The sequence below is a fragment of the Cladophialophora immunda genome, assembly GCF_000835495.1.
Source record: "Cladophialophora immunda strain CBS 83496 unplaced genomic scaffold supercont1.8, whole genome shotgun sequence".
Classification (NCBI taxonomy): Eukaryota; Fungi; Ascomycota; class Eurotiomycetes; order Chaetothyriales; family Herpotrichiellaceae; genus Cladophialophora; species Cladophialophora immunda.
Window position 1 is genome coordinate 796,015 of NW_015622548.1, and position 18,291 is coordinate 814,305.

The window sequence follows — 18,291 nt, forward strand, 5'->3', positions numbered from 1 at the left end:
CCTAAGCAAATAACAAATATTGTGCGTTTTTCGTTTGCAAGGCGGAGACCGCGATAAGTAGTTATCACCACCCTTCGGGAGAGACCTATTGCAAGACCAGGCGAAAGAGATCTGGGGGGTCTAATTGTTCTTCATTACTTTTCTAAAGTGTCAAGATTTCATAATAACCGAGCACATGAAAGCCGCTTAGTTTTTCTCCTTGCCAATTGCCGGTAGACAACAACAATGTTCCGTAGGAACGCTCAAAACACCATAGTGGTAGTGCACAGATGTACATATCCATGAGGATGTCGGCAGTGATCATGACTGCGTCCCACCTCCCTGAAACCATATGATATCAGTCAATTATGACACAAGAGGCCAAGTCGATCAGCGCTACGAATCGCCAGATGATTCAGGCTTGATATCCACTTTTTTCGCCTCTCGCTCAGCATCCCCGTCATCGTCTTCTCGTGCTCGCTTCTTGCCAGCAGCGGCTTCCGCATCGGCTTGGACGCTTTCCGCGACAGTGTTGGCGGTCTTTGAAGAGGCATCGGCGTCGCCAGCTTGCTCTGTCGACTCGATATCGTCTGCAGCTTTCTGTTCCTTCTTGTTTTCGGCCTCAACCGCCGCTTTAGCCTTTGCGAGAGCTTCTTCGCGACCGCTGTCATCCTTCAAGGCGGTGGTTTTGATGGTTGGAATGCCCCTGAGTGGTAGATCATTAGTCCTTGCGGATCTCCCAGGGCACACAACGGTCATCAACTTACCCATCGTCTGTATCAGGTCCTTTGCTTCTATCACCTCGAGAATCGCGACCACCTCGGTCACCCCGCCGCTTGTCATCTCTGAATCCACGCTTCTGATCTTCATCCCGACGTGTTCTCCAATCTCGAGTATCTTCGTCACGTTTGCGCTTGCCTCCGTCTCGGCCGCCGCGATGGTTGTGACGATCTCGTCTGCCTCCCTTCTCATATTTGTTGTTAGACGTGATTTTGCCTGCATTGAGATCCGCCGTCTTCTTCTGGGTGTACTCTGTCTTGCTCATTATGAGGAGATCCCTGCCTTGGTACTTCGGTTTAGGGTCCTGTGCTAGGAATGACTGTGCCAGCTCCTCAGTCTCGAACTCCACAAAGACACTGCCCTTGAAGAACTTTTCGTCGTTTCGTCTCAGGCGGACCGCGCGGGTTGGGCCATATGGATCAAAGAATGCTTCGATGTCAAATTGGGTACTTGCAGTCTCCTCGCCGAATCCCTTGACATACACGGTTCGGGGGTCGGCGGCTTGTGCAACAGCCTCAAAAAAGTTTTCTGGGAGCGCTTCTTTTCTGCGAATGTGGGTATCATCTTCGGTGAGTTCCAGTGTCTTGGAATCCCGCAGGGCCTCGACGATGGCCTCGAAGGGTTGAAAGCGGCGCATACGCTTGAATTTGTGGATTTCCCGAAGGTCAACTGGTTTGTTCGCAACACCGCCAGTCTGCGCAAAGAGGAATTTGTCTTTGGGAAGGTTGGAATCCGAGAAGTAGAACTCCACCTATTCGATTTATGAATCTCTTGCACTTCTTGCAAGGCGATGAGGGCGTACATACCTGTTTCCGAATAGCGACTGGGTCATCAGTCTCCTCTAGCGTCGTGAGATCGGACTTGATGTTGTCGCGATAACTCCGAGAGTTGTAGTTGTTGTGACCGCCTCGACCTCGACCTCGACCACGACTATTGTAGTCAGATCGACCGCGGTCGCGACGCTCCCCATTGTTCTCTGAAGCATCCTTCTCCTTATCTGCAGCCTCCTTCGCAGCAACGCTCTCGGACTCTTTCGGAGCTTCGCCCTCAGCTGGTTTTGACTCTGCAGTGCCATTTACCTTCTCAGGCTTGTCCTCGACGGCAGCTTCACCTTCCAGCTCAGCGAGCATCTTCTTGGCCTCTTCAGCGGCTTGTGCATTCTGACCCATTGGCGCCTGGAGTGCCTCTGTCACTGCTTCCTCGACAGACATCTTCACGCTCCTGCGGCAAAGACGCCGGCAGCGGGTTTAAATGGAGATTCGGAGTGTTGACGCAGGCGGAAGATGGGTCAATGGTGCGGGGGATGGGAGCAACTAAGAGAAGTGCAGGTGACTCAGTGGCTCTGGGAGTGGTCGATGAGTCAAAATGTTCAAGGAGGCAGTGCGCGAAGCAAATCTGCCCAGAAGTAAGTATGTCAAGAGCTACAAGTGTAAGAGGCAGCGCATGCGACTAGATACTAAATTTCGGCGGATCCAAAAGGCATTTTCACCTTTGGAAAAAATCAAAGGCACTGCGGGGATGTCTTGGCGGGCCAGGCTTTGGCCCAGCCTCGTCAATTGTTCGCTATTGTTTCTTCAGCATAGTTATTCACTTTTCATCTATCGTCACCCCAGCTTCATATTATTGACCTTGCGATATCACGTATCCCAATATGGTAATCGAGTCTTCTGTACAATGCCTGCATTCGCTATTGTGCTGTGTCTAGCTTTGTGATCATGCAGTACAGGTCCTTTCCTCGCAATACTTATTTGACAGCCGCGTGAGTCAGTGGACTTCAATTCAAAACTTTACGTTGTACAAGCATGATGGACCATTTGTATTCGCACTCCCTCAGCCTTCACCCTTCAGAGCCGGTGTCTGCGTTCCCCAGTACTTTCACTGCGCTGAAGTCAAGCAGCCACCACCCCGAAGAATCAACAAATGGCTCCCAGAGTCCTGCCAAACAACCCGCGAAATGTCCAAGGAGAAAATAAACAGCCAAAAAATGCATAGAAGAAAAAGACAGGCTCGATGAGAGGATGACGTGCGTGGCACAAAGACGGTAATGCTAAGGGCCCGTGGTGACAATACCCGGAGATGCATACCCGATTTGCCCAAGGCTCAAGCGGTATTGCCAGCGAACACGAGTGAAAAACCCGCCAGTTGATGTACACAATGCCGAAAACAGTGCCATCGGTATACCTAGCCAACAATAACAATTCGTGAATTCCATAGCCTTGGACCGAGCGATGGTAATCAGGGCAGTTTAGTGGCCGTAACAGTCCGAATGGTACTCCAGCGCTGCGTCGACTCAGTCTCGGCCAAACCCTCTGGGTGCTGGGCGTCGGCGAAAGAGTGTGCTTGGAAGACCTTCCAGGCCGGACTAGGACAACCACTGTCAGTATACCCCCGACAATCGACATGAAGAGGCAAACGACTGTCGCCAGTCAAAAAGAGCGTGGACGGGGTAAAAATTCTTGGAAACGGGTGCATCAGCTTCTTAAACGGAGAGGCTGTGGGAACGGAGACAATGCCAATTTGGACCTGGCTAGCAGTCGGTGAGTCCTCGCAGCGGCAATTCTCAAACTCTCTTCGCCCAAGGGAGAAAGTTCTCCGTGCAATCCTGCAATGGTCGAACGCCGATATCAGAGCAGACGACCCTTGAACATCGGAATTGAATCAGAATAGCAACATGCCACGGTCAGCAAAGGATTGACTGAGAGGAGAAGAGTCCCAAAAGCAAGATAAAACCGATTTGCAAATCTGACGGCCCAGAGTTAAGACAAGGTTGGAAACCCGGCAAGTGGACGGATGCTCAAGGATTACGCACACTGTGATCTTGGACGATCTGTTTTGGTCCTGGAATCTCTTTCGGAAGTCCACATCCGCACGAGACGGTCAATCTAAATTGGCCTGCGTCACAATGCTCGGGCAATCCAGCCAGTTGCTGTTCACGCGTTCGGTGGTCATCGGTTGTCGGTGTCTGACAGTCATCACGGACCTTTGATCCATCAAGCCTGATGCCAGGCAACCAGGTGAGGATCTTTTCCTGCTTCTGCCGATTCTTGAGCCCGAAGAATCGTCTTCCTTGGCAGACAAGCATTCGCAGTGACGGACGGAGATCTGTCACTGTCATAGAGGGCCAGTAACTTTGGAGGGACGAATCTCAGAGAGGAACCGCCGAAACAGCCTTTCGACCAGTTGGGGCAATTTCCTTCAACCTTTCTGATATAGGGAAAACCAGCACCACCAACTTCGTGCTCTAGGCTGCCTTCTTTTGACGCTCACATCCTCAACTATGAAGGACCGAGCCGGACCTCCCGTATTTCAACTCGTATACGATCAGGGTTGCATATGCTGTTCTTTCTGGCCACCTTTCTAATGCTGTGCTACATCTATTCCTAAACCATATACGATCTTCATTGCAGATCATACAGCATCATATTCCTTCTTGACCCCCACAGATGATGCGGACCCGAGTGGCACATCCAAATGTCAGAGGGTGATTGAATTCTCCTGTCCAAGTTTCATGTGAATTTCCTGCATTCCCATGCAGTCGCTGCATAGCTATTCTTTCGGTCACCGAGGATGGAAAACGAGGCATTGTCAAACACAGCATCAATGCATATGCATGTGTTTCTCTAGCGAGCTCAGGCACACGCCGCAAGGGTCTCGAAACTCTCCCGCTAAGCCTTACAGTTCCCGGGCCGACATTGATGACCGACAAGCCAGAGCCTCTTCCAGGCACCGAGCGGTAATAGGCGCTCCCGCAACAACCTGGTCGGTGACTATTCTGCTTGGAGAGCGGGCGGGACAAGTCCCCTGGATTCCCGAGCTCGCCTCCGTGCTTGGTGCCTCGATATGGCCATCTGCGGTACTTAAATTTGGTGGCCACCGTCATTAGTCGATCGATCGATCTCTCTTTCCTCGATGCAGGCTGTTTTCGCATCCTTGCTCACCGGATGGCATCACACTATCAGGGCCAAACTTCACCCTCCAATGGCTCAATGGCAGGGCTCAAGCCTGTGCACGTTGGGGCGGCTCGCTGTTTAAAACGACATCTGGGCTGACATCAAATCATGTTTGCCTCGCGTCGACGGGTTTTGAGACACCGAGGACAGTATCTCGGCACACAACGAGGGAATGGGCGGTTCGATTGGGCGGAACTGCCAACTCGCTGCCTTTATGCACATGATAAAAGCGTAGCCTCGTGCTGTGTACCTCTAGTGTGGGCTCAGTGGCAGCAGAAGGAACCCTACTAACAAGCGAGTCACGTCTACTTTGGGAGGGGAAAACAGTTGTCTAGGGACGATCACGGGAGCGGCCACACAGGTTCAGATCCTTTTTCGAACCCGCCACGAAAGGAGGGTGAAAGACAATGGGCAGTCTTGAGAAACCTCACAGAGTGGCCCCTACTCACATTGGTAAGTTTGAGCCGTGTCTTCCCGTGTTGCATGTGCTAGGTCGAGCTAATAGTCGAACGCACGTTACAAGGGGAGCACTTCACGCCTACTATCCATCATGACACGTACCCTGCCATTGATGTCTCGCACAGTGTGGGCATGGTAGGCAAACATGTCTTCCTGACGGGGGCCTCACGGGGTATTGGCAAGTCGATGGCTCTCGCGTACGCCAAGGCTGGAGCCTCGATCATCGGCATCTCAGCACGCTCGGATCTGGAAGAGGTCAAGAAGGAGATTGAGGACGCCGCCGCCGCGGCTGGCCGCGAGGTGCCCAAGGTGGTGACTGCCAACATGGACGTGCTGGAACCCGAGAGCGTGCAGCGCGCCGTCGAGAAGATCGCCCCGGACTTTCAAGGGCGGCTCGACATCCTGATCAACAACGCAGGCTACATGGAATCCTGGGTCAAGATCCTCGAGGCCGACGTCGACGAGTGGTGGCGCTCCTGGGACGTCAATATCCGCGGCCACTTCCTGACTTGGAAGGCCGTGCTGCCTCTGCTTCTTGCAGACGCCGCGAGCCTCAAGACGATCGTCAACATGTCAAGCATCGGCGCGCAGATGTGCATGCCGGGCGCGAGCGCGTACCAGACCACCAAGTTCGCGCTGCTGCGGCTGTCCGACTTCCTCAACGTCGAGTACGGCGACCAGGGCGTGATCGCGTACTGCATGCACCCGGGCGCCGTCCCCACCGAGCTGGCCTGGAAGATGCCCGACTTTGTCAAGGTCAATCTGATCGACACCCCGCAGCTCATGGCCGACACGGTCGTGTACTTGACACAGAAGCGGCGCGAGTGGCTGCGCGGGCGGTACCTGTCGTGCAACTGGGACATGCCTGAGCTGCTGGCCATGCAGGGCGAAATTGTGGAGAAGGACAAGCTGAAGATGAGGATGGCGGTTTAGATCAAGTCACGCACAATTGGTAAACACACAAATCCGCTATTACTAGACATTTGGCGGGCGTCCGATCTGATCACAGTCTTGAGGACAATGTGTACATATCGATATTCCCCTGGCCCACGCACGACTCGAGTCGATTGGCCCTCGATCAGTTGGAGTGATGCAATGCGAACCAGGTCTCTCTCACTAAACTCTCCACATCCCTCCCTCGCCTGCTGCATGGCAATTAGTGTTTGCCACTATGCGTATCTGTACGCTGATTTCCCACTCTCCACCACCACGGCCTTGTGGCATTTGTCCCATCCCCCCAGGCAGGATGAGGACCATGGAGGGGGGAGTACAAGACACCAGCTCGTTATCTCACTGGCGAAAAGTACCGTTCTAGACGTCATCAAGCATGGACAGGACGGTTTCCGCCCCCTCGATACGTCGATTGCGTCGTTAAGGGTGGCGCCTTGTGGGGTGGGGGGTTGGTTTCCCATGGTACAATATGTACCTACCTAGCACATCCTGGTCCAGAATACCATGTGCAAATGCTCATAATGCGCTGGAGGCGCCATGGGTTTTTACTCGGGTCCGTTCCACCCTGGGGGTTGGTCGGGTCTTGGTTTTGCAGCAGCAGTCGCTGGTCAATAGCTAGATATCAATCAACATCCTGAACGAGGTGGTTTGTTGGATTGCCTAAGCCAAGCAGGGGCGGGCGTGACTCCTACCTCACTTGCAGCATTTTCGATTCTGTTTGGAGATATGTAAACACAGGACAATCCCGCTATTAGTGCTCCTCAGGCCCGTCCCCAGGCCCCGCATCCAATGCTTTGTGACCAGTATATATCTGTGTCATCACCCAGAACTGCGGCAAAGAAGAAGAAGGAGCTTGGTACAAGGAAAGGAAGCAAGCCCAAAACAATTCTCCCACTGCCTCTGTAGCGAGGCCATGGCTTCTGCCGAAGTGGTCGTCGACAAGGCTGCACCATCAACCGCAAGCCCCTCCCCAACAGCCCCAGCAACGACGACAACGGCGACGGACAACAAAAAGCTCAGGCTGTCGTGCGACAACTGTCACGCGGCCAAAGTCAAATGCACCAAGGAACGCCCGCTGTGTTCGAGATGTGCCAACTCGGGGGCGTCGTGCATCTACTCGAAATCGCGGCGGGCAGGCAAGCCAAAAGGCTGCGGCAAGAAGAATGGCCCGTTCGGGAACAATAACAACAACAACAAGCTGCAGAACACTCCCCCGGAGTTCTGCACTCGACCCGAGTCCCCTCTTTCAGACGCACGGATGAGCATGGACTTTGACGATGCGTCGTGGAACGTCGACATCCCCGGAAGCCGGCGCGACTCGGTGCTCGACCAGAGTTTTACGACTCTGAATTCCATGGCCGAGACGACGGGCTCACTCAACCCGACTCTGACACAGACATTCACGCATTCGACTATGGACACGGACGACTTTTCCGCCTCGGCGGCCTTTGCTACCGATAACATGTTCGCGGCCGACTTCAAAATGTCGCCCGAGTGGATGTCCGGCATGGACGCCGCCAGTGCCCAGGTCCCCTTCGTCCCGGAGGGCATGACCCTGTCGGCCGCCAACCTGATGCTCTACCCCGAGTTCAGCTCCGACACGAGCACGCTCAACGACGACGCCTCGACCTCGGGCATAATGACCAGCCCGCCCCCGTCCTGCACCTGCATGGGGTCCCTGCAGGACATCCTCAGCGCGCTCAACGGCGCCATGCCGTCGTTCGACAAGTTCCTGGCCATCAACAAGTCGGCCGTCCAGCGCATGGCGCAGTGTCTGGCCTGCCACTGCCTGCCGGACATCTCGGCCGTCATGCTCCTCTCGGTCATCATCACCCGCATCGTGCAGTGCTACAAGAGGATCCGGAACGGCGAGTGCCCGGGCTCCGAGGAGGTCGGCGTCACCATGGGCTCGCTGAAGATGGACAGCGAGGACGAGTACCAGATCAAGATGGTGCTCATCCGCTCCGAGCTGCGCAAGATCAAGGCGCTGGTCACGCGCTTCCGCGAGCGCTTCGAGAGTTACCTCCAAGGCGCCGACCGGCAGCTCTATGAGGCGAACATGGCGTTTCTGGAATATGGGCTGGACGACACGATCAAGGGGCTTTGAGCTGAGGTACTTCTTTCTATTCCGTACCTTCAAGCGGCCTCAATCCTACATACCTGCTGTAAAATCTTTGTGGCTTCAAAAGGAGTGAGATGGGTGCATGGGTGGTGTTGGGCATGCTGGGTACAACGGCACAATAAGCACCAGGCTGATGATCGTTGTTCGGTCCTTTCCTTCCGTATTGTCGACACAACGAAGGCCATTATGACTGACGATAGGTACCTTCTTTTCCACCGTGCTGTTTTTGCATGTGAAATATTTTGGGTCGGGGATTGTGAAAGGAGAGACTGGGATCGCCAAAGACATGAATCTTGATACGTACGCGTCCACCCTCCTCTCGTACTATGTAAGTACGTACATATGGCGTCAAGGATTTACATATACGGTGGCTCCCCGTTGCAGAAGGATGGCCGCTACCAAAGATGGATTGAAACGTAATGCGTCAGCGACCATAGCAGGGAATCACCCCTCACGAATCAGGCCCGGCTCCCCGACGCTTAGCAAGATGCGGGAGAGAGAGATAGCAAGCGTAGGCGTGATCATGGTCAACACGTTGGAGAGATCTGAGGAGGAAGAGATGGTACACGAGCCGGGAGGTAGGAGTCGAGTGGGAGGAATGGTGGGAGAAAGTGATCGACAGTGTGGAATTCCCTATTCTTATACGCACGAAGGGTAATAACAAGGAGAAGACACGTCCATCCCTGGGAAAGGGCTGGTCGGTAGGCAATTCATGTCAATCCCGTCAATCCTCTCGCTTAAGGGAACCATGTCCCAGCTTATTAGTACCCTTGTCCCCTGTCCTCGATACCTCGATAGCCCGATCCTCGCCCTCGTGCCCGATCCTATTCGTTGACAATCCTCTATCTATCCAGATTCCCCTAGCCCGCCCGTATCTAACAAAGCCAACCAACCACCACAAATAGGGCCACGTAGGGCCAAACTCTAGATCCGAGAGGCGAGCCGCCCACCCGACACGAGTCAGCAAGCACATGCAAAAGGTTGGTGAGTATCGAGTAGGGTCAGAATTGGCATGTGAATCTTTTTTCCCTCGGCATCTATCCTGCGAGGGTGTTCACGATCCAACGACCACGGGACAGACAGACCAATATATGCGATCGCGGGGGCATTGAGACAGGATCTGTCCGTGTTGACTCCCAGGGAGGCACGTAACCAGCTCCGTTAAGGAGATAGACATGCACCTGTGCGGACAAGGTTTTATTTCTGCGAGTTCCATATAACAAATAGGTAGGTACCTCCAAAGAGAAAGACCTGTTCTTGCCGGTCGTTACCCTCAACTAAGCACCGAGACTCAGAAGAAAAGCTTCTGATTCACGCCGGAGGGGCAACCCACTTGACCGTGTAAGGGGCTATCATGGAGACTACTCTCTCAAGGAGCGGCGCTCGCCTCTCTATATACATAATACGGATGAAGACGAAGAGGAGTATCTCTTGCATTGTATTAGCCTCGCCACCTATGCTCCATACGCCACAATAGCAGGGCTATGACCTCGATACACAGACAGTTATTTGCCCCCAACAGACGTCGAATGCTGTTGTGTATTCTGTCGTTGATCGTCATTGTCGAGGTCGGGAGCGAGACAATCGTCTGCGAGACTGCCCCTGGAAAGACACAGTGTTGAGTATCCTCGAACGTCGCCGGCCAAGTCGCCTAATTTCCCACCCGGGAGAGAGCCGACCTGTCAAAAGGAAAAAGCTACTCTCTGCGAATCGATTTATGGAACTTCCATTTCGGCTCGGATCCGGTCTCGATGAGCGGACAATTCATGGAAATTCTGTCGTGGTGATCGTTTGCCTTCGCCGTCTCGGAGTGCGGTCGCCTCGGGGCCCCAGAACGGTTTGCTTTCGTCTCGAGCGTTGTTATGGCTCGGTCTGGTCCGTCTGCGCCAGCCCACCAGGAAGAATGCCAGCCCTGTCAAGGCCAGTGTGCCTCCGAGGCCGACGGCGATCCCGATGCCAGCTTTCGCACCGGTGGAGAGACCAGTTGACGCCTGGGATGAGGAGTTTGAGGGGGAGGAGGCGGCGGTAGGCGATGCGAGCGCGCTCGTGGAGCCTGATGATTTGGAGGCTGGTGTGGTCGTTGCGCTTCGGACGCCGTCGGTGCTGCTGCCGGGGACAGACGTCGTCGAGCTTGTCGCCGAGTTGCTGCTGCTGCTCGTTGTCGAGGGCGTCATCGGCAACGTGGTAATGACAATTCCGGCCGCAATGCTGACGACCTGGGTCGAATCCGAGCAGTCACATCCCCCGAACCCATAGCAGCAGTACTGGTTGAGGCCGCCGCAGGTGTCCACACCGTTCCCGGTCACTATTATTGGCTCTCTGTCAGCTCTCTCTCCACCCGAAAAGGTGCTCGTTTGTGCCAAAAATCTGACCATTCAAACACTGTGCCATGCACACAGGACTGTTCCAGCTTGGATCCGTGCAGCCGTCGACGTAGTACGGCGTGAGGCCTTTGTTCGGCTGCTCCGGACCGGGCTGGCAGAGGCCGTTGCTGTAACACATGTCGCCGGGGCTGCAGCATGCGCTGGACTCGGCGTTCGGGTCGCATGCGACCAGGCTTGTATCTTGGTTGCCGATGCTGTTGTAGCACGTCGCCGCCAGCGTGGCGGGACTGGCCTCGAGAAGCAGCAGGAGGAATAGCATCGACATGGCTGAACGAGTCTGGGGAGGGCGGGGGCGATAGGCTTGACTATGATGGTAGCAATGCCTATACTTGGGCATGAATAACAACGGTGGTACAAACTTGCGTGTTAATACTGAGTGATAACCATAGCTCTGCGGCTTGGATACACACTCAAACCCTCAGGCACGATCTCTTGTCAACTGCAAGCAACGACAAAGTTGATGGAAGGTATCATAGTTGAACAGTGGAAACGCAGCGAGCGTCGGCGCATCCAGGGCTCGACATGGGCGTCTATGGTTGATGATACGGCAACGACCATCCCCAGACTGGCGCGAGCCGGGGGTGAACACACACTGGTGCCGTTCTTCATCCCTCACTCTTGTTCTAGAGCTGGCTCTCGGGACGGCAGTGGTGAATCAGGTTCGACGGAAGACCTAGACATGCCTGGGTTCTTGGGGGCGGTATGATAGTCAATGGCGATTCCGGGCTGCAGCCTCATCGTGCTCCCGGGCGCGTAGGCTAGGTTTCATGTCTCTTTAGGCAGCCTCGATGATTGGGAATAGCCATTCTTTAGCCCTTTGGAATCGATGCAGCTGGCTCATAGAAGCTTCGGCGCTGAACCACGCATATTACAGCAACTCTCCAGTTCTTCACTCTCTAGTTCCACTCGCCCTTTCTTCTCTATCGAGAACAAGCAGCCGCAATGCTCAATTACATAGTTCTCAAAGGCGGACTTATGTACCGGGGTCCACACTCCGACAGTACCCCGGGTTGCGCAGAATGACCTGGTCCAGGTTCACTGCTCCGGCTGCGAAGGATGAGGCATTCCTGAAGCCACTCGTAGGCGGCGATGTAACACTTGTTGTCGAGCCATCGACGCACTAGTCGATGTACTCACCCAGCGTTTACTAGGACCACGTCCCAGCGACAGTCAATGTACGAGGTACACGGCTTTCCGTCGACATACGGTCATCCCCTACTAGTACGGCGAGTGACCCAAATGAGTGCCCCTCCCGAGCGGGCAGCACGCGCGGGACAGCTGGCCCCCAGCCTGGCATCAATGACCAAGTTAATTGACGGCACGGAGCTTTGCCTTCCGAAAACGCGAAACAGCTATAAAACCGGAAGCCTAGGCGGGCTTGTACAGGCGCACGAGCTGTGCTCAGTTGACGCTCGGGCTTCCTTGGGATTATACACGCTTGGTTCAGTCATGGCTCAGGTCTAAGAAACGAAAACGGACTGTGGAGTGCTCAAGATAATAATAATTAAGCGGACTTGTCCTCCAAGACGGGGCTCGCCAAGACGATGAAGGATCTAAATCCCATATTCAGATCTCAGAACCTTTTGGTGGGTGAGTTATCTCTACAAGAGACACATATAGTAGGGACTATTATTTGGGCTGCTGATATGAGAGGGTTTATGTCCCTGAGGCAATAACACTCTACGAGAGCATTGCTTGCATTTCTTTGGATGAACGACGATGGTTCGAGGTCGCAATACTTTTGACCTCCAAATAAGCTTTGGGGATGAAGAATATGCTCGCTCGGCACGGCGACGGGTCGATCCCCGCCGTTGACGACAGACTCTGTGCACGTTGCAGGGAAATCGACTTCGGACTATTCTTCTCTATACCGTCAGATACTCTCGATGACAAGGGTTTAACAGTTTTGGATTTGGGGCCCATTCCGCCACCATCGGAGAAGCCAGCATGCGAGCTCTGCAACTTGTTTGTGTCCATGATCCACTCTTCCCGACGACGAGTGTACCCGGACTTCGAGCAGGAAACTCCAGTGTGGCATCTACGAGTCTTCAGCTGTTTTGGTCAGCTAGTCATACCGTACACGCAAGAATGGAGAACAAAGAGGCTGCCGGTGGTATGCAGCACTGTCGCGGGAACCTCAACGAAGCCACTTTTGGACGATGAGACGGGATGGTATTCGCCCAGTCTCGTTCCGTCTCGTCCTGACTGCCCAAAAACACAAGCCTCGGAGGAGTTTCATTTTCACGCTCGAAGTATTCAACCCGATCAAGTCAACTTTGAGCTTCTCAAGTCTTTGATCAAGCAGTGCGAGGAAACCCACCCGATTTGCACATCTGCCTATGGTGGGCCTGCAGTCAAGTCACGTCCACGATGGCTGATTCACTGCAAAAGCCGGACGGTCGTGGAGAATGGCGATAGGAGCACTCGATACGCGGCATTGAGTTATGTATGGGGTACTAAAATCCAAGCCCAATTGTCGACTATCACCAAGCCGACGATGCAACTGGACGACGACTTGCCACAAACCATCGAGGATGCTCTTACAGCTGTGCTAAATCTTGGTCTTGAATACCTTTGGGTTGACAGTTGCTGCATCAAACAAAATTCCATTGAAGACGTCAAGACCGAAATTGGCAGCATGGCCGGGATATTTTCGGGCGCGACCGTCACACTGGTTTCCCTTGGGACAGACGCTGCGACGGGATTGCCAGGAATTTACTCTGCAAGGCCTGAACAAATGACAGTAAGAGCGGCAGGCTGCCTGGTGAGTCCAATACTCCCAGATCTCAGCACGTATATCCGAGACTCGAAATGGAGAACTCGGGGCTGGACCTATCAGGAACACTTCCTCTCGACATGCTGCCTTTTCTTTACTTCGACTGAAGTCTTTCACCTTTGTTCCCAAGGTATCACGACCGAGAGCTTGTGCCGGCCTAATCCCAGTATCATCCCAGCCGCGGGGAATATGTTGGGACATGGTCTGCGGAGCAGCGTCTTGACTACACAATGGTCTTCTCCAATCGTCGAGCCAGGGGTAGTCTTTGACCCTGACTTCATGCTCCAGCTCAAAGACTACTCGAGCCGACAGTTGACATTCGAGGGGGACGCAATTGATGCATTCCGAGGGGTCCTCAGCACGTTGGATAAGCCCAGTTATTATGGCATTCCGGTCTGGGACTCCAACAAGCTTGTCCCCCGGCGGGTTGAGATTGGGTTTCTGTACGGATTGTTGTGGTATGTCAATCCTCCACCAGGATCTCCCCTCCCGGAACGTAAGCGCGAGGCATTTCCATCCTGGTCATGGGCCTCGACGCCATGTCGCATCGGATACTTGTCTTCGCAAATGATGTTTGATGCGACGATCCTGGACTTCGCTGCCCCCGTGAGCGTTGAGGATCAAAATGGACACCTCGCGGAGATAGAAACAGTGTTGGCAGATTCAAGCCCTGAGCCTCCCACCACACCTCAAACACACCGGACCGTAACAGAACGTTCTCGGTACTTGGTTTTCAAGAGCTACACCACAACATGGCGTCGCATATCGTAGAGGCTTCCTTGAGTCGTTCCACCAGGAGAAATGGTTCGAGAAGTTTGCTTCGAGCATGCAGTGGAAGACTATTCGTTTAGGATGAGCCCATCCATTGTGTAGTCACCGACCTGTTCGTTATTGTAGCTTACTCGACCAGACTGCTTCGGAGCCGCGTAGCTTAACACAAGATATGTGGCAAAGCCCTCGAGTTTTGCTGAGGAACGATGCTAGAGTTGGATGTCCTGTAGCAAGTCGTCTAGTTTCCATACTCGGCCCAATTCCTCTGTTAGGACGCAATGAAACGAGCAAGGCATACTCCAGTTCTTGGCAGGCAGGGAGGCTCTGGAGGAGCCTACCTAGGCAGTAAAGCAGGTAAGCACCACCGATGAGTTGGCTACTGCTCTAGGGGGCCAAAGGTAACCATTCTAAGGCTAAGCTTCCCCCGCTTCTCCTCCGCGGCCTGTGAGGCGTTGTTTCCGCTAAGCTCAACATTCGGCTCCCCCAGGTGCACCTTTTTGATGCACGCATTTCTCGCCTCTCTTCACTAATCCCTATCCAAAGGTCTGTCTCTCGACATGGACAGCCGGCGATGCTGCAGACGCCGGCCTCTTATTGGCCCAGCTTCGCTACCTCGCTGTGGGCTAGTCTGAGAAAGAGGCAAGCCCGCAAGACCAACGATGCGCCCTCGGACTCGGCTTCGTGTTGCCCTTTGGTACTCTGCATGGAACTTTGGCGACCGTTGTTGGCGCCTTGGTGCCTGAGCTGCCCTACAGCCTGACCTGAGATTCTTTCCTTGTATGCTCTGTTCAAGCTCATTGAAAACTTCCAGCTGAGCGTACCGAGAACATTGTTGTCTCCAAACCTCGTAAACTGGCTACGTGAGTTTCGGACATACGAAAGCACGCCTTTCCAACCACCGCGAGACTTCTTCGAACCTCGTGTCCCAACACCTGACTGAAATTACAAGGCGTCGGCTCTGTTTGCATCTCAGTCGGACGGGCTGAGTTCGCAAGACTCATCCCACAAGCAAGCATTCTCTTGGAATGCCTACTCTGTTATCCTCGCCGCCAAACTCTAGTCTCTCCATCCGTCGAGAATCACATTCCAACGATGCGCCTACTCGAAATTGGTGACCGTGGTGAGCTCAGCCTTACCGACGACCTGGCCGCAGACATTCCACCCTACGCAATTCTTTCACACACATGGGGACCGGATAAGGAGGAGGTGACTGCCAAGGATCTAATAGACGGGCTCGGCGCCGGTAAGGAGGGATACAACAAGATTCAGTTCTGTGCGGACCGAGCGCGAAAGGATGGCCTGCGACATTTCTGGATCGATACATGCTGTATTGATAAGACGAATCTGGTCGAACTCTCAGAAGCTATCGTGTCAATGTTTCGATGGTACACTGAGGCACAAAAGTGCTACGTGTTCCTATCCGATGTTTCGGCCTGTAAACGCGACCACACAGGAGATACTACTCAAATCTGGGAATCAGCGTTCCGGAAGAGCAGGTGGTTTACTCGGGGCTGGACGCTGCAAGAACTTCTTGCTCCGGAACAAGTCGAGTTCTATTCTCGGGAAGGAGTGCCGCTGGGCAACAAAGACACACTTGGGCAGGTCGTCTCCGAAATGACACGAATCCCAGAAATAGCTCTCCGTGGGAAGCCCTTAAAAGACTTTACTCATGAGGAGCGGATGCGATGGGCATCCGGACGCGAGACTAAAAGGACCGAAGATAGGGCATACTGTCTTCTGGGGATTTTTGATGTGTCCATGCCTCCTATTTACGGCGAAGGAGACAAAGCTTTTGACCGGCTGAAGGACGAAATCGCGAAAGCCTATCGGAGGCAACTGGAGGGCATTGGGCAAGGTCCTGTTCCTTCAAATTCCAGTAACCTTGTTGTACGCAGTCTTCGATCAACTTCGAATTCTATTGTAGAACCAACATTGCTCGACCGTCGAAAGATGATTCTGGCTTCCCTCGGCTTTGATCAAATGGACTCCCGCCGGTCTACTATCAAACCCGCATACTCCACAACCTGCCAATGGCTGTTGAAGCACTCTGCTTACCGGGACTGGAATGATCCAGAGCAAATACACCACCACCGTGGGTTTTTATGGATCAATGGGAAGCCGGGCGCCGGCAAATCCACGTTGGTGAAATTCGCTCTGGCCCGTGCTGCCAAGGCAAGACCTGAGAGTGAGATTCTCCTCTCCTTCTTCTTCAACGCCAGAGGGGACGAGCTGGAGTATTCGACAGTTGGCATGTACCGAGCTCTGCTGTTTCAGCTCCTCACAGCAACGGCGGACTTGCAGGAACTGTTGGACGATTTAGATGATATGGAAGATCGAGGCGACTCTTCGGTCTGGACCACAGAAAGGCTGTGTGGGCTTCTGTCTGCAGCTGTCACAAGGCTCGGCCACCGACGGCTAAAGTGCTTCATTGATGCCCTCGATGAGTGTGACGAGCAGCAAATTCAAGATATGGTTTTCTTTTTTGAAGAGCTAGGACAAACTGCACTCGACCATGGAACGCAGCTCTACGTTTGCTTCGTAAGTCGCCATTATCCGACGATCGACATTCGGAATGGTGGGCAACTGACATTGGAATACGAAGACGGTCATGCCGAGGACCTTGGAAAGTATATCCAAAGCCATCTCCGAGCTGGAAAGGGCAAAGTCATTGAGGAAGTCAGAACCCAGATACGCGAAAAGGCAAATGGTGTCTTCCTGTGGGCGGTTTTAGTCATTCCGATGCTTAACGAAGAATTCAAGCGCGGCCGCATATTTGCAGTCAAGAAAAAACTCCAGGAGATACCTGCGGAGCTTAGCAAACTCTTCAAAGACATCTTGAGGAAGGATTGTGCTAATATGGACGATTTGTTGCTCTGTCTCCAATGGATACTGTTTGCACATCGGCCGCTACGGCGAGAAGAATTCTACTTTGCCATGTTGGCCGGCCTCGATCCTGGATCTGAGTTTATGACTGCCTGGAACCCTGAGGAGATTACCACAGACTACATGAACCGCTTTGTGTTGAATTCTTCGAAGGGACTTGCTGAACTTACCAAATCGAAAATGCCGACCGTGCAGTTCATTCACGAATCAGTACGAGACTTTCTCCTCAAAGACAACGGTCTGTCTGAGTTGTGGCCGGATTTCGGTAATGGAACCAACTTCGAGGGAGAAAGCCAACAGCGCCTAACGGGTTGCTGTCTGAACTATATCAACATCGACATTACTAGCCGCCTTGGTAATCTGGACTCGCTTCCGAAAGCAGCTACCAAAGAAGCAGCATACCTGCGCGAATCTGCGGCCGAAACTTTCCCTTTCCTGGAGTACGCCGTGCAAAATGTCCTATGGCACGCCGATAAGGCGCAAGCCAACGGGGTGGACCAGCGTTATTTCCTGAGCACGTTCCAGCTTGCCGAATGGGTTTGCATTGACAACCTGTTCGAAAGACACGAAGTACGCCGACACACTCCGAGCGTGGCATTCCTATATATATTGGCGGAGAACAACTTGTCAAGTCTGATTGGAATTCACTCGTCTAAGTCGTCGTGTTTCGATATAGAAGACGAACGCTACGGACTACCAATTCTCGCCGCCCTAGCTACTGGAAGCGATGAAGCGGTGCGTACATTACTGGGAGTTGACGCAGGTACCCAGCCCACAATGTCTCCGTTTCCTAACCTGTACGAACAATATTGTCGTCCTGGAAACAAACGAATCAATGTCCCACGCACCTTCGCTTTCTCACGAAAGAAAGGCCTCCTCCGTGCCATAGCAGAGCATGGCGATGATTTACTTCTTGAATTCCTCTGTTCTTCGACGAAGGTCAACATCGAGTGGACCGACAACGTTAGTCGGGCGTTAATTTCAGCGGCGAAGAGAGGGCTCAAAGCGCTGACGAGACTACTACTCGAGAAGGGCGCTGATAAAGAGTCTAAGGATAATGGGGGTCAGACACCACTATCGTTGGCGGCGAGGCAAGGGCACAAGGAGGTAGTAAGACTACTTCTTGAGACGGGCGCTGAGCGAGAGTCTAAGAATAATGGGGGTTGGACACCACTATTGTTAGCGGCGAGGCAAGGGCACGAGGAGGTAGTAAGACTACTTCTCGAGACGGGCGCT

At 53.5% G+C, this 18,291-nt stretch overlaps 2 protein-coding genes across 3 annotated transcripts in view; one reads left to right on the forward strand and one right to left on the reverse strand.

Annotated features, from left to right (window-relative positions):
• Positions 1-91: 91 nt before the first annotated feature.
• Positions 92-2,219, reverse strand: PV07_12333. Of its 2 annotated transcripts, XM_016399852.1 has the most exons (3): positions 1,566-2,219; positions 747-1,510; positions 92-685 (listed from the first exon to the last, which is right to left on the reverse strand). In XM_016399852.1, exons 1-3 carry the CDS (start codon positions 1,968-1,970, stop codon positions 376-378), a joined length of 1,479 nt encoding a protein of 492 aa, XP_016242664.1. In that variant the 5' UTR covers positions 1,971-2,219; the 3' UTR covers positions 92-375. The 2 variants fall into 2 exon arrangements, with proteins under 2 accessions (XP_016242664.1, XP_016242665.1); XM_016399853.1 differs by having other exon boundaries at positions 92-1,510.
• A 13,045-nt stretch (positions 2,220-15,264) lies between these two features.
• PV07_12334 (uncharacterized protein) overlaps positions 15,265-18,291 on the forward strand; it is a gene marked incomplete at both ends in the record, with an annotated part of 3,668 nt that continues 641 nt past the window's right edge. The window contains one exon of the mRNA XM_016399854.1: positions 15,265-18,261. Coding sequence (XP_016242666.1) covers positions 15,265-18,261 — 2,997 coding nt within the window. The remainder of the gene's footprint in view (positions 18,262-18,291) is intronic.